The 13715-nt window shown below is 48.9% G+C and overlaps 2 protein-coding genes across 3 annotated transcripts in view; one reads left to right on the forward strand and one right to left on the reverse strand.

The window, feature by feature from the left end:
- Positions 1 to 2946: 2946 nt before the first annotated feature.
- Positions 2947 to 10680, forward strand: RHBDD3 (rhomboid domain containing 3). 2 transcript variants are annotated; one of them, XM_081892445.1, is made up of 6 exons: positions 2947 to 3154; positions 4384 to 4544; positions 6532 to 6924; positions 7074 to 7248; positions 9128 to 9410; positions 10171 to 10680. In XM_081892445.1, exons 2-6 carry the CDS (start codon positions 4388 to 4390, stop codon positions 10435 to 10437), a joined length of 1275 nt encoding a protein of 424 aa, XP_081748571.1. In that variant the 5' UTR covers positions 2947 to 3154; positions 4384 to 4387; the 3' UTR covers positions 10438 to 10680. The 2 variants fall into 2 exon arrangements, with proteins under 2 accessions (XP_081748571.1, XP_081748570.1); XM_081892444.1 differs by lacking the exon at positions 2947 to 3154 and adding an exon at positions 3172 to 3952 and having other exon boundaries at positions 9128 to 9445.
- A 1885-nt stretch (positions 10681 to 12565) lies between these two features.
- The window catches only part of EMID1 (EMI domain containing 1), a 73583-nt gene continuing 72433 nt past the window's right edge, over positions 12566 to 13715 (reverse strand). Inside the window, exon 17 of the mRNA XM_081892639.1 lies at positions 12566 to 12835. Within this exon, the coding sequence (XP_081748765.1) occupies positions 12696 to 12835 (140 nt within the window). The 3' untranslated portion in view covers positions 12566 to 12695. The remainder of the gene's footprint in view (positions 12836 to 13715) is intronic.

Genomic DNA, 13715 nt, shown 5'->3' on the forward strand with positions numbered 1-13715 from the left:
GGGACCGAGTGACGGGAGCTCACCCCGTCATGGGGATTCAAACTGCTGACCTTCTGATCAGCAAGTCCTAGGCTCTGTGGTTTAACCCACAGCGCCACCCACGCCCCTTCTTGGGTGGGTTAGGAATACAATAAATAATACAATTCCCAATGGCCCCTGCCTGCATAGCCAGTGGTCAAGAGTGATGAACTTGAGAGTACAACAACATCTGGAGCGCCACTGGTTTCCCCTCTGGATTACATCAGTAGTTCCCCACCTTTCCCTCCTATGGACCACTTGAAAATTGCTGGAGGTGTTGGCGGACCCCTAAGCAATTTCTTTTCCTGTTGTGAGCATTGCAATACACTGGAGCTTGATCCTGTGCATAGTTTTAAATAACCTACTTTTCTGTGTATAAGACTAGGGGTTTTTTTACTTTAAAATGATGTGGAAAATTTTGGGTCGTCTTATACACGGTGCAATCTCCCCCCAATTTTCTTAAATTGGAGTCCCTAAAAATAGGGGAGGACTTATACATGGGGGTGTCTTATACACAGAAATATACGGTATATTTTTACAAACATGCTGTGGGTGAAATTCACGGACCACAGTTTGGGAACCCCCCGATTGCACCAGCCTGCCACTTTACTCTGAGTAAAGATGGCCAGGATGCAGCGGCATTTTGTTACATTATCCAACACCTCTTTCAGTATCTACAAACCTTAAATATCTAGAAGAGTTGGTGTCTGAATCTAGTTATTTGGTGTCTGAATCTAGTTATTTATCATAGCCTTTGGCCTCCATAGCGATCTGTTCAAAGGACGGGGGTCCTAAATTGCTATCAGCTGCAGGAAGTAGCTCTCATTTGATAATGTCTATTTCAAAATAATGCACATCAATAATGTACATTTCAGAAAAATGTGTACGCATTTTTGATGCTCTTGTGGGGATGGCAAATCACAGCTTGTGGATGCAGTCTAGTAGGTAAGGCAATGGTGGAGAAACTCCGGTCGGCTCCTTCACGATCTCTGCAACTCAGCAAACACCCAGTGGGAATTTAAAATGGAGCCTGTGCCTGTCTGCCCACCATGTCGTGGCTGGGTCCCCAGCATGGTCCCATGGCAGCCATTTTGAATTGTGCCACATACCTCATGGCAGCCATTTTGCGGCTGTCTCAAAATTCCAGATGTGCCCACTGGCTCCCAAAGTTTTGGAAGCCTGTGCTATCTCTCTCTCCCACTGCACCTGAGTTCTGAGTCTCTAACCACCTGGAAACCCTGATGGCACCCAGTGGGTGTCACCCAGCCGCAGCACCCTCCCAATACCTAACAGAGCTGCCCTGTTCTTCCACCTCATGAGTTTCTTCTGTCCTGTTCCTCTCCTTATTTTCCTGACTTTTTAAAGCATTCCCCTCCTTGCACACCTCTTTCTATGTAGTTTCAGAACAATTAAAAATGGAACTGTTTTAAAAAATATTGTCATTTCCCAGGAACTCAGGCCCTACATACAGTCCTGTACAACACAGTTTGGACACAGGTTTTTCCACAATGAAACATCCCCCACAACTTCCGTTTTGGAGACCCCAATGTGATGCTAGCATATTTCTTTATGACATTTAAAAAAAAAAAAAACCAAACACCAACCCAAAATATAATATAGATGATTATGTGTTATGCTATCAACTAACCTATTGGGACTGGCCTTTCATTTTCTGGAATGTGTTTGGAAAGGGAACTCGGATTTGACAAAACAATGAAGACATCTAAAAACTTTTCCAATACAATTGCAGATTTCTAATGTTTGTGCAGAATGGAGTTGTTTTCACTGTCTTGCACCCCATGCTAGTTCTATTCAGAATAGACACATTAAAAATGGACCCAGGTTAGGCATGCCCATTAATTTCAGTGGGTCCACTCTGAGGTCTAGCATTAGGGCTGCTAAATAACTGTGGGGGTTTTCTTTAAAAAAAAGCCCAACAACTTTCGGGGTGTGTTTTCTCTTAGGAGACAGGAGCTGAGTACTAAAAGTATATGTCTTTCTCCAAAGAATCCTGGGAGCTGTAGTCTGTTAAGGGCATCCTGTCAGTGCTCAGCACCCTTAATGAACTACAGTTCCCAGGATTCTTTGAGGGAGGAGCCACATGATTTAAACATATATTCTACTTCTTTGGCGATCACTCGGTAGCCGAGTAAGATTGTCTTCCATGAACACAGTCTTAACAGTGAGTCCATCTCACCATGACAAGGTGATGATCCTGCGAGCAAATTTAGAACGCATGGTGCCTAGGGCAGTCAGAGGACGCATACACGGAAATCAGTTTTGCACTGGCATCACGCTCCATTTTGGGAACAACAAAAAAAGTGGCAACCCCAACATTATCTGCTGTTTGAGGCTTGTAATCCAAATGCAGCCTGGAGTCTGGAAAAGTGATGCAAGCGTGGGTTTTTTTTTAAGCCCATTGCTGAGAAACTGAAGTAAGCAGGTGATTAAGAACTGAGTGACTGCACTGTTTAGTTGCTTAATTCCTTAACCCATTTCCAGGGCAAAGAGGCCACAGAACAAAAGGTGCTTACTTCTAAGTAGACATAAGAAGAGCCTGCTGCCCACCCTGTCCAGCACCCTGTTCTCAGTAGTGAAAACCCGCAATCAAGAGTAAAGCCATTCTCCCCTGCTGCGGTTTGCAGCAACTGGCACTGCTGCCTCTGCCTGTGGAAACAAGAGAACATAGCCATTGTGGCTAGTTGTAAAATTGTCCTCTTTTAAAGCCAGCCACGTTGGCAGCCTCGCTGCTGAGTAAGCAGTGCCGAAAAGGAGAGACTGAGTAAACCAACTCTGCACAGACCAGCAAAACGAACAGAGAACTGAAACTCATTCCTACCCCCCACCCTCAAACAAAAAAACACCACTAAGGACTTTGCAGAAGCAGATGGGATCTGAGTTCTAATCCTGCCCCCCCCCCACCGCCCCGGAGATCCTTAGTTTCTGGTTCCTCTTTAGCGACGCTCCCTTGCCTCGTTGCAAAAGCATGTGCAAGTCGTAGAGGATCAGCGCCGACCGGCCTCACAGATCCCAAACTGCCATGTCCAAAATGGCTGCGCGCTGGTCCTTTTCTCCCGGCTAACGAGCTGCCTATCCGGCCGGTGCAACCCCATGCACGCAGCCAGCCTTGCGCTTGGTAAAAGAAAAAGGAATAGGGGGCGGGACGGGGGGGGAGTGTTCCCCAGTTTTCTCCAAGCAATGTTCTTCCCTAGTGGGAAAGAATTGCAAACAGCAGAGATTGAAGGTGAGAGGCTGCAAATCAAAAAGGAAGGAAGGAAGGATCTGGCTGCCTTCATCTCCGTCGTGAGATGCTGGGCCGGTGGATCTTGTAAAAAATCTTGGATCAGCTCAGGCATGCAAGCTTTGCTCCCAGAAATTATCTCCTACAAAGGTGCAGGGGTCCTCTTTTGCATATGCCCCCCTTAAGTTATGTCATGTGTGTTCAAAACCAGTTGCAGCCTTTTCAAAATGCCATCCAGTTTCATCCTGCAGCAGTGAGTTCCATAAGTGCCTTGTGCATCGTGCATGCTTTTTGGGGGCTATTCCTAACCAGCTGGGTTTCACTCTACCTGGGAAGAAAAACTGTGTTCCAGCATTGATGAGGGACAAGCCTCTCACCTATAAGACCTTTAATCGCAGGATTGTGAGGCATCCAAACCAATCGAATGCAGAGTTGGGCGTGCACTTTGACAACCCAGGGCCTTCCCGATCTTTTGGCAGCTCCCATCAATCAGCTGTGGTCCAGAAAATGTGAGGAGGCAGCCTTGGACTGAGCATAGGTCCATCTAGCTCAGTATTGTCTACACTGACTGGCAGCAGCTCTCTGGGGTTTCAGGCAGAGAATGCTGCCAGCCCGACCTGGAGTTGCTGCTGGGGGAATTGAAGCTGGGAACTTCTGCATGCAAAGCAGATGCTCAGCCGCTGAGCTCGGTTGGTGAGGGCTGACTCAGGATCAGGCCAGAGCAACTTGCCACAGCTCAGTTGCCCTGTGGCCAAATTCATAATTGGGGTAATTCTGACAGGTTAATCTGGGCAGTCAGCAGGAGCCATTAGTTAGGAGCTACAAACCTGAAGTTCCCCCCCCCGTCGCCCCCCCCGCACATCAGGCATAATCTGGGGAACTGTAGTTTGTTAAGGGCGTAAGAATTGTAGCTCCGTCAGGAGTAAACTCAGGATTCTTTGGGGTTGCTGGCCTGACTCTTAAAGTGCCGTAAATGTGGAAGCCCCACAAATCCAAGAGTCTTTACTAGGTGTACACTCCTCTGAATAACCAGTGATTAAAAGCTTTAGCAAATGGATGGCTTCTCGCCTTCTGGTTTTAATATAACCCTGACACTTTCTCCCTTGTCTTTTCCTTCCCCTTAGGGGCATGCTGATGAAGGGCCTTTGGACCAGGCCATGGGGGTTATGGCGCCCCCCAGTTGCATCCTTCACCCTCATGGTGCTTCTCTGTTTATTCTGGTTGACGGGCGTAGACGAAAGCTTGGCGTTATCGCCCAACCTCCTGCTCAGCAGCCCTTTCCAAGGTAAGCTACCTGAGGCTCCTGCCCCCTGGCGTGTTGCGTGTTGCCTCCCTAACCGTTCTGGGCTCCTTGGGTCCAGCACACCAATCACACCCCACCCCCTGGAATCCCATGTGGGTTTTTATTGATACAGTGGTACCTCAGGTTACAGACGCTTCAGGTTACAGAATCTGCTAACCCAGAAATGGTACCTTGGGTTAAGAACTTTGCTTCAGGATGAGAACAGAAATTGCGCGGCGGCTCCATTAAAGTGGTACCTCAGGTTAAGTAAGAACAGTTTCAGGTTAAGAACGGACCTCTGGAACGAATTAAGTTCTTAACCCGAGGTACCACTGTACAAACTGTTTTTATCCTGCCCCCTCGAAGCCAAAAAAGGCTCCCATGCTAATGGCAATGTTGTAGGTTCGATCCCCACATGGGACAGCTGCTTTGCAGGGGGTTGGACTAGATGACACTTAGGGTCCCTTCCAACAGGATTCCAGGGCAGCTGACAGCTGTCAACAACCAGTCAGTCCCTGCTCTCTGGGTTACGATTTTCAAGCCTTGACAGAAAAGGGATTGGGTGGGGAGAGAGAGCATCCGTCCCTGTTTCTTGGTTACAGAATTCTTGGCCATTACGATGTAAACTTGCTTCTGCTAAAAGATGGATATTGATTCAGTGGGATGATAATAAAATGTCCCCCCCCCCGGCTCCCCTTGAACAATGGCTAGAAGACACAACTGCTCTTGCAACATACAAATGGATGGCTTTTAGATTTGTGTGTGGGCAAATATAATTATATTTGGAATGCCTTTATAAAAAATAATAATCACGAGGGCTAGTTAATAATTTTATACTTGTTAGAATGATTGTGCTCGGCGGCCCATTGTGGGTGCTTCAACTGAGATTCCTGCATTTAAGGCGGTTGTACTGGATGAACCTTGAAGGGAACGTGCTTTCACATGTGGCGGACTTGCAAAACGATAAAAGAATATTGGGAAATAATCCATAATGAACTGGAAAAAAATGTTTAAAAATACTTTTCAAAAAAACAACAACCACAGAGTCCTTTTTGTTGGGGATAATTCAGACGGAAATTCCCAGGTGTCAGAAAATGTTATTTATGTGTGCCACTACTGCGGCCCATGTTTTATTAGCCCCAAAATGGAAAACGAGCCAAGTCCCAACTAAAGAAGAATGGCAACTTAAGCTGACAGAACATGTGCAGCTTGTGGTCTTACCATATAGAATAAGAGAACAAGAAGAACGTACCTTTAGAGAAGATTGGAAAATGTTTATTGAATACATGGGGGGAAATTGTGTACACTTGAAAACATTGGCGGCATTAAGATAAATTCAACAGTGCAAGTAAGTTTTGATGGATGTCGTAATGGAATACTGAATGGTTTAGTTTATGTAAAATATGCAGGGATTTAGGATATGATGCAAAATGAACCATGGAGAAACGAGAAGGGAAGTCATTGATATTTTAAGGCAGTTTAAATGAAATTACAGTGGTACCTCGGGTTACAAACACCTCAGGTTACAAACACTTTGGGTTACAGACTCCGCTAACCCGGAAGTAGTCCCTCGGGTTAAGAACTTTACCTCAGGATGAGAACAGAAATTGCGCGGCGGCAGCGGGAGGCCCCATTAGCTAAAGTGGTACCTCAGGTTAAGAACGGTTTCAGGTTAAGAACAGACCTCGGGAACGAATTACCGTAAGTTCGTAACCAGACATACCACTGTATTTTAAATTGTAAAACAGAAAAATTAATTAAAAAAATAAAATATAAATAGATAGATGAACCTTGGGGTCCCTTCCAACTGTACAATTCTGTATCCATATATTGTATTTTACCACAGTTTCAAGCACTACCCCCTCCTTTTGACCTCCTTTTTACTTTTTTCCACTTTATTTCCCAACCAAAAATTTTCAATAGGATGAATAATAATAATAATGATGATGATGGCATGTTGTTAACCACCGCCTGCGTTTCCTCCCAACAGTGTATCGCCTCATGACCTACTGCCTGTGCCTCACGGAGGCTCCCTTGTTCTTCCTCAACCTGCTCCTCTTTCCGCTGCTGAGTTGGCATCAAGAGCGACGCCAGGGCACCCTGCGCTACCTCCACTCTTCGGCACTTGGCGCTTTCGCCTCGGCCCTCCTCTACCTCCTCCTAGCTTGGCTGCAGGGTGCTCAGGCCGGCTCTGCTGTTGGGGGCTACACCCCCGTGCACCTGGCCTTGCTGGGGTGCCCCCAAGGGCGTTGGAAACAGGGGGGTCCCCGGAAGTGGGCTTCCCCTCCTCTGCTGGCTGCGCTGCTGCTGGGTCTCAGCTGGATTCTCTCCCCCAGCTCTCCTTTCCTCCTGCATCTGAGTGGGCTGCTCACGGGCCTGGCCTGTATCCTTTCCGAAAAGATGGGTTCGGGGGGGGTGTTTAACTGCTGGTTTATGGTGCATCTTTGTTGGTCTTTGTGAGAGCAGGAGGTTGGACTGGGTGGGTCCAGCAACCAGGGTCTGCTTAGACTCTCATTTCCCTTGACGCCGCAGTCTGGGCCGGGGTCTTCTCCCCGCTGGAATTATCAGAGAGACGCCTGGAAAAGATGCACGGCGGAATCATCTTTAAGACCCTCCTGGGGAGAGGCTCTTTCCTTCACTTTGTCCTGCCCCCGGCAGGACCTGCTGAAATCCTCCCCACTGCCGACCCAGCCATCAGGAGGGACAGGTGAATTGGGAACCCAGACTTTCTTTGTAGGGCTGGGCGGGCGAAGGGGTTGTTGTTTGGGACTTACAATAATAATAATAATAATAATAATAATAATAATAATAATAATAATAATAAATAATAATTTTTATTTATACCCCGCCCTCCCTAGCCAAGGCTGGGCTCAGAGCGGCATACAAGCAATAATAAAAACAAGTTGAATGATTACAACTTAAAAACAAGATTAAAATACAACATTAAAATATTGAAACAATAAAATATTAAAATGCAGCCTCATCACAGGAGGAGAAAGGAAAAAGAAAAAAGAAAGAGGGGAAGGGAATCAAATTGGCTCCAAGCCAAAGGCCAGGCAGAACAACTCTGTCTTACAGGCCCTGCGGAAAGAAATCAGATCCTGCAGGGCTCTGGTCTCATGAGGCAGAGCGTTCCACCAGGCCGGAGCCAGTGTTGAAAAGGCCCTGGCTCTGGTTGAGGTTAATCAACTTCCTTAGCGCCTGGGACCACTAGGGTGTTGTTATTTATGGACCTTGAGGCTCTCCGTGGGGCATACCAGGAGAGGCGGTCCCGTAGGTACGAGGGTCCTAGGCCGTGAAGGGCTTTAAAGGTCAAAACCAGCACCTTAAATCTGACCCTGTACTCCACCGGGAGCCAGTGCAGCTGGAAAAGCACTGGGTGAATAGGCTCCCATGGCAGAGACCCCGTGAGGAAGACGAGCAGCAGATTGCAGGCAGGGGACATTCCCTGCCCTCTTTGGAGACGCCGGGAATCAAACCTGGGAAACTTCAGATTACAGTCGTAGCTTGGATCCTGAACACCTTGCGAGTCGAACGTTTTGGCTCCCGAACGCCGCAAACTCGGAAGTCAGTGTTCTGGTTTGCAAACGTTCTTTGGAACCCAAATGTCCGACGCAGCTTCTGATTGGCTGCAGGAGCTTCCAATCGGAAGCCGCACCTTGGTTTCTGAACGTTTTGGAAGTTGAATGGACTTCTGGAACAGACTCCGTTTGACTTCCAGGGTAGCACTGTAATGGGGAATGATTTGTAATGAAATGAAAAAAATGTTTAAAAGAACATCCCCCCTCTAAAGGCCCAGAGGTATTTCTTCTGGGTATGATACAGACAGAGGTAACCAGGGGGTGAAAAAAGCTATTTATGTACGTAACGACTGCAGCTCGGATTTTGTTAGCTCAGAAATGGAAGGTGGGAGAGGCTCCAAAGAGGGAAGAATGGCGGCTGAAAAATGATGGAATACGCAGAGCTAGCAAGTCTAACCAGCAGGGCAGGAGAACAAGAAGAATGGGTATATAAAGAGGAATGGAGAACATTTGCAGAAAAACCATTGTAAGCAAATGAAAACGCTAGCAGGATTATTGTAAATTCAACAGTATAATTTGGATTAATATATAATGGAAAGGGGGAAACCAGACGGAGGAAATATAATACCGTCGTACCTTGGCTCCTGAATGCCACAAACCCGGAAGTGAGTGTTCTGGTTTGCGAACGTTCTTTGGAACTCGAAGGTCCGATGGGGCTTCCGGTTGGCTTCAGGAGCTTCCTGCAGCCAATCAGAAGCCACACTTTGGTTTCCGAACATTTTGGAAGTCAGAACGGACTTCCAGAACGGATTCCGTTCGACTCCCTTGGTACGACTGTACTCAGTTAATTTTGGAAGTACAAGGAACCATGGAAGGAGAAGATGGGAAGTCGTTGGCTGTATTGTTCTATTTTTAATTGTGGGGAAATGTATACCTGAAAATATAATAAGTAAATATTTGGGGGGTGGGGAATTGGGAACCTTCTGCAGGCAAGTGCTCCACCACTGAGCTTCAGTCTTCTTTGGCTCAAGGTCACAGCCTTGCCTATCTTTTTCTCTCTCCCAGGATTCCTCGTTCTCCGGAGTCGCCAACCCAAGCGTTTCCCCCAGCAGATTTCCCTACGCAGCCTCTCTTTCTGGCTTCGCCACCTGCCTCTTACTGGAGTGGAGAAACTGCAGCGCTGGAGCAGCAATGCAGGCAGTCAGTTGCTGCTGGTTCCCTGCCTCCCTTCCCCATCCACCATGGGGCTTTAGGTGCTCCTTTCTCGGCCCTCCAGGGATCCCTGATGGATGAAGAGCTGCTCCAAGCTGGGATCCAGGCTTCTCTGCAGGATATGGCTGAGGAAGAGGTGAAACTTTCCAAATCTTCGGTTTCTTCTCTCCGGTAAGGGTTTCCCGGGGGAAAGCTAAGGCTTCCTTCCTGATGGGGTTTGGTGGGGCATCAGAGAAATGGATACAGTGGAATCGCATCTTGCGTGCGGCTTTGGTTCAAAGAGTTCTGCGTGTCTCTGATTGCAGGTCCCCAAACCCTTAGAGCCAACCCTGTGGCTAGCAGGGGTAAGGGGACATTTGGTAGCAGGTAACTCCAAGGGGACCAGACAAAAACAGAGCTTTGAAACACTCTGCCTTGTTTTGGAAGGCAAGGCCTGCTCAGCACACCAACTCTGGGAGGCTAGAGATGTTCACGCAAGACCTTCTGGGATCTTGGATGCCTCCATGAGATCTCACATGAGCATCCCAGAGCTGGCATGCTGAGCAGGCCTTGCCCCACAAGCAAAGCAGAGCTTAAAAGCTTTTTTCACCCCAGGTAACCCCAGGCAGACAACAGTGTGTTTCCGAGCACAATTCAAAGTGTTGGTGCTGACCTGTAAAGCCCTAAACGGTCTCGGCCCAGTATACCTGAAGGAGCGTCTCCACCCCCATCGTTCAGCCTGGACACAGAGGTCCAGCTCCGAGGTCCTTCTGGCAGTTCCCTCCCTGCAAGAAGTAAAGTTACAGGGAACCAGGCAGAGGACCTTCTCAATAGTGGCACCCGCCCTGTGGAAAACCCTCCCATCAGATGTCAAGGAAATAAACAACTATCTGACTTTCCGCCCCCTGCCCTTTCAGGCTCCAGCAGCTCCAGAAAATGGGCTTCCCAACCGAGCGGGCAGTTGTGGCGCTGGCAGCCACAGGCCACGTGGAGGGTGCCGTCTCACTGCTGATCGGAGGCCACGTCGGAGACCAAGCCGTGGTGACGGCAGAGAGCCGCTCTGCTCATCGTTAGTGGCCTCTTCCGGGCACCAGCCAGCGAGTGGACAGAGGTTGGCAAGCCAGCCCAAACAGTGCCAGCATCCTGGCAGAAAACCAGCCACGGCCGGTGGAGTTGAGCAGTGATTCACTGTGGACTCAACTGGGAAGGAAGGAAAGTGAGACCCACCATTGAAGCCAAGGCCATCCTGCTGCTATGGGGTGGCTGCCGTACAGCCCAGCCAGGCTGGTGCATCACAAGGGCAAGAGTGGGAGACAATGCACATACATGAAGGGCTGCAAGTCACTTGGGAAGTCCTCCAAAAGGAGACCCAGTGGCTTCTTCCATACCATCCTGGGGATTCTTGGAATAACAAAACCAGAGGTTTCTCCTGATTGCAGTCGTTTTCCCACGCGTTCCATGGGTGTTTGTGGAAACCATCTCCCGAGACGTGTCAGGAGGTGGCGGGAACACGGGCCCCCAACCCATCTGGGCTGCCACACAGGCGTTTGTGAGAAAGGGATCTCTCTCCGTGCCTATGAGCTCTGCCACTCAACTGGGAGTTGTAGCAGGGATCTCAGTTCCGGGGTTCCGAGTTTGAACTAAAGCATCCAGAACTCAAATCTGGGCCTTTCCCATACAGCCACTTTGAAGGGGGGGCAGGGCATTCTCACCCCATGCAGAACAGACTCATGTCTACACTGTATGTTTAACGTGCTCTTAAAACGTTCAAAGGAATAACAGATGACTACGAATTCTGCATTGCAAGGGGGTTCATGTGTTGGGGGTGGGAGCCACAACTTCCCCCAAATAATCCTAGGAACTGTTGTCCGTCAAGGTGTTCCCAGTGCGTTTTTTCTGGGGGGACGCATACCCCTAAGCATTTTGTGAATCTTTGTATTTTGTCCATTTACTGTATTTATTTTCCCCGATTTGAACTATAAAATGGTGAATTTCTTGAGTCAAAATGAGACTTCCCCTAATTGTTTTTTTTTGGGGGGGGAGCCCTGGGTGTTCCTAACAGCTTTCAGGGCTGTTCACAAGCTACAGGTGCCAGGATTTTCTGGGGAGGAGCCATAACCCTTAAAACAGTAGGAGAGGACTTCAAAAAGTCACCTTTGCCAAGCTGATGCCTGATGGACATTTAACAAAATTCAGCAAAGGATGCGTACAGAGAGCATCATCTTAGCTCAGGCTTTGAGGCGAGGCCCTCCATACTCCCTTCAATTCAGGCAGAGGCCCGTGTTCAGTGAAGCTTTATTGACCTGGTCCCTGTTATCAGGCAAAATCCCAGAGAGTACATACATTATATGGAGGCAGACACACATAGATAAACACACATACACATATCCTTCTCTCTCCCTGATCTGCTTTGCCCACAAGACTTTTCATTAAGAGTAGTCTGATCGTCTCCCAGGTGCTTGAGGTTTCATGGCAGCACCTCCCCATCTGTTCCAACATCCAACCTCGCTTTGAATCGCCTTCGCAGCCCACTTGACAACTTGGGATACACTGCTTGCGTGCCAGATCTCATCCAGTCACTAAAATTGCACCCAGGGATCCAATCAAAAAAGGACTTTTGCACGCAAATCCTTTGTTGGGGCAGCCACTAACGTAGTTCTTACAACGTCCGCACAGTTCAACACTGGCAACTTCTACTAGGGAAGGGAAAATGTTTGTCCTCTCTCCACAAACACACACTGCTGGGCATCCCGAACGAAAGAGAAGCCCTTTGACCTGACCCTACAAGGGTTCCCCATTCTTAGGAAGCGAGTGGGGAACTTTTGTTTTCCCGGCAAAGATATCATGACGTCTTCCACAACTGCGGTTGAAAACAGTAGTCCAGAAAAGCCCGGTTTCTCTCCTCTGTTATCCTTGCCCGGGCCAGGCTATGGGGGAGAAAGGGGCGATTCAGGGATCGGGATAAATTTAGTAGAAAAACTAGTTAAATTTCCAGGTCAAAGTCCCAAGCGGCAGAAAAACAGCAAGTTACAGGAGAGGGTGCAGTTGTGCTGTGCAGGGGGGATATATCCCCATTAAATAGCACCAAGGGATAAACGGCTTTCCCTACGAGACTATGAGGCGCCCGCAAAGAATGCTTAGCGGCTTAATTGTGGCAACAGTTCGTGGGGTGAAGGCGTGGGGTGCATTGCACCGTTACTGACACACACACACACACACACAACGCTTTGCGCGAAATAAATACGGAAGCAGGCTGTCGGCAAGCAAGCGCCCTCCTCAACACACGCCTCTCCACTGCTTCTCTGTGGGGGCGGGGGCAGTCCAAAGTGGGAGGAAGAGGGCTGGGTCTTGGGGGGGCACCCCGAAAGAGGCCTCTCGTGCCCTCCCCGAAAAGGATGCTCTTCGTCTGCACCTGCCAACGGGCAGGCCAACGGCCCCCTCCTCATTTCCTCTCCTCCTCGCTCCTCTGAGAGAGGTGGTGGGAGATCATCTTGTAAGCTGCCAGGCTTTCGTCGCGCTTCCCCCGGTCGTAGCCAGGCATGCTGGTGGAGGAAAGGCCCAGTCCGGATCCCGGTTCCGGTTCTGTCAACGGAGAGGAAGGACAAGCAAGAGTCAGAGCAGAGCTGCTTTTCGTCCGCTGCAGAATTTGGCAACCCAAGAACCTTGGTTGTCATTTTGTGATCTTTTTAAAAGAGGAAACAAGTTTCTGGTCCTCATGGTTCCAGAGGTATGAAAAATGTCTAGGTGGCTCAAGCGGAAAACCCACTGCTGCCCAGATGTTGCTGGAGTCCCATGCATGGTCAGCAGTCAAGGAGGAAGGGAGTTATAGTGCAGCAACTTCTGGACAGCCTGCAGGTTCCCTATCCCTGCTCAAGGAGAACAAACAGGGTGTGGGTGCTCCTTAGGGATTCTGGGAGTCCCTCCCGCCATGCCTGTATTCAAAGTTGACTGCAAGATCCAGGGTCTTCCAAGAGCAAAAGACTTGATTTCCTTAGTGTAAACTAAACTAACTCCTGTTCCAAACGAATCTGAAGTGGAGAAACTGCAGAAGGAATCTCACCTTAGAATGAGCCTATCCCAGCCTTGGGTTCCCCAAACATTGTTGTGCTACAACTCCCAGCCACCTTTGATTCACGCTGGCTGGTGCTGGTGGGAGTTGTGACATCAGAGGACACATGGGTGGGGGAAAGCTGTCTAACTGGGCATCTAGCAACATCGCCTGGCCGCAGCAGGCAGGTGGAACCCTCACCTGCAGGGGCAGTGTATCTGAATGATGGAACAAGAAGCAGGGGAGAAGCTGCCCCCATCGTATGTCCTGCTTCGGAGCTGCTGCAAACAAAATGCTGCAAAGTCAGTCTCTTAGCTGCGGTCAGCCACCAGACTCCCCTACTCGAACCTCTGCACTGGTTCCCTGCTAACATCCTTCTCAGATTGGTTGGTGCATTCCCAGGTGGGTGAAGAG

Source organism: Podarcis melisellensis (assembly GCF_964234715.1).
Source record: "Podarcis melisellensis genome assembly, chromosome: 16".
Classification (NCBI taxonomy): Eukaryota; Metazoa; Chordata; class Lepidosauria; order Squamata; family Lacertidae; genus Podarcis; species Podarcis melisellensis.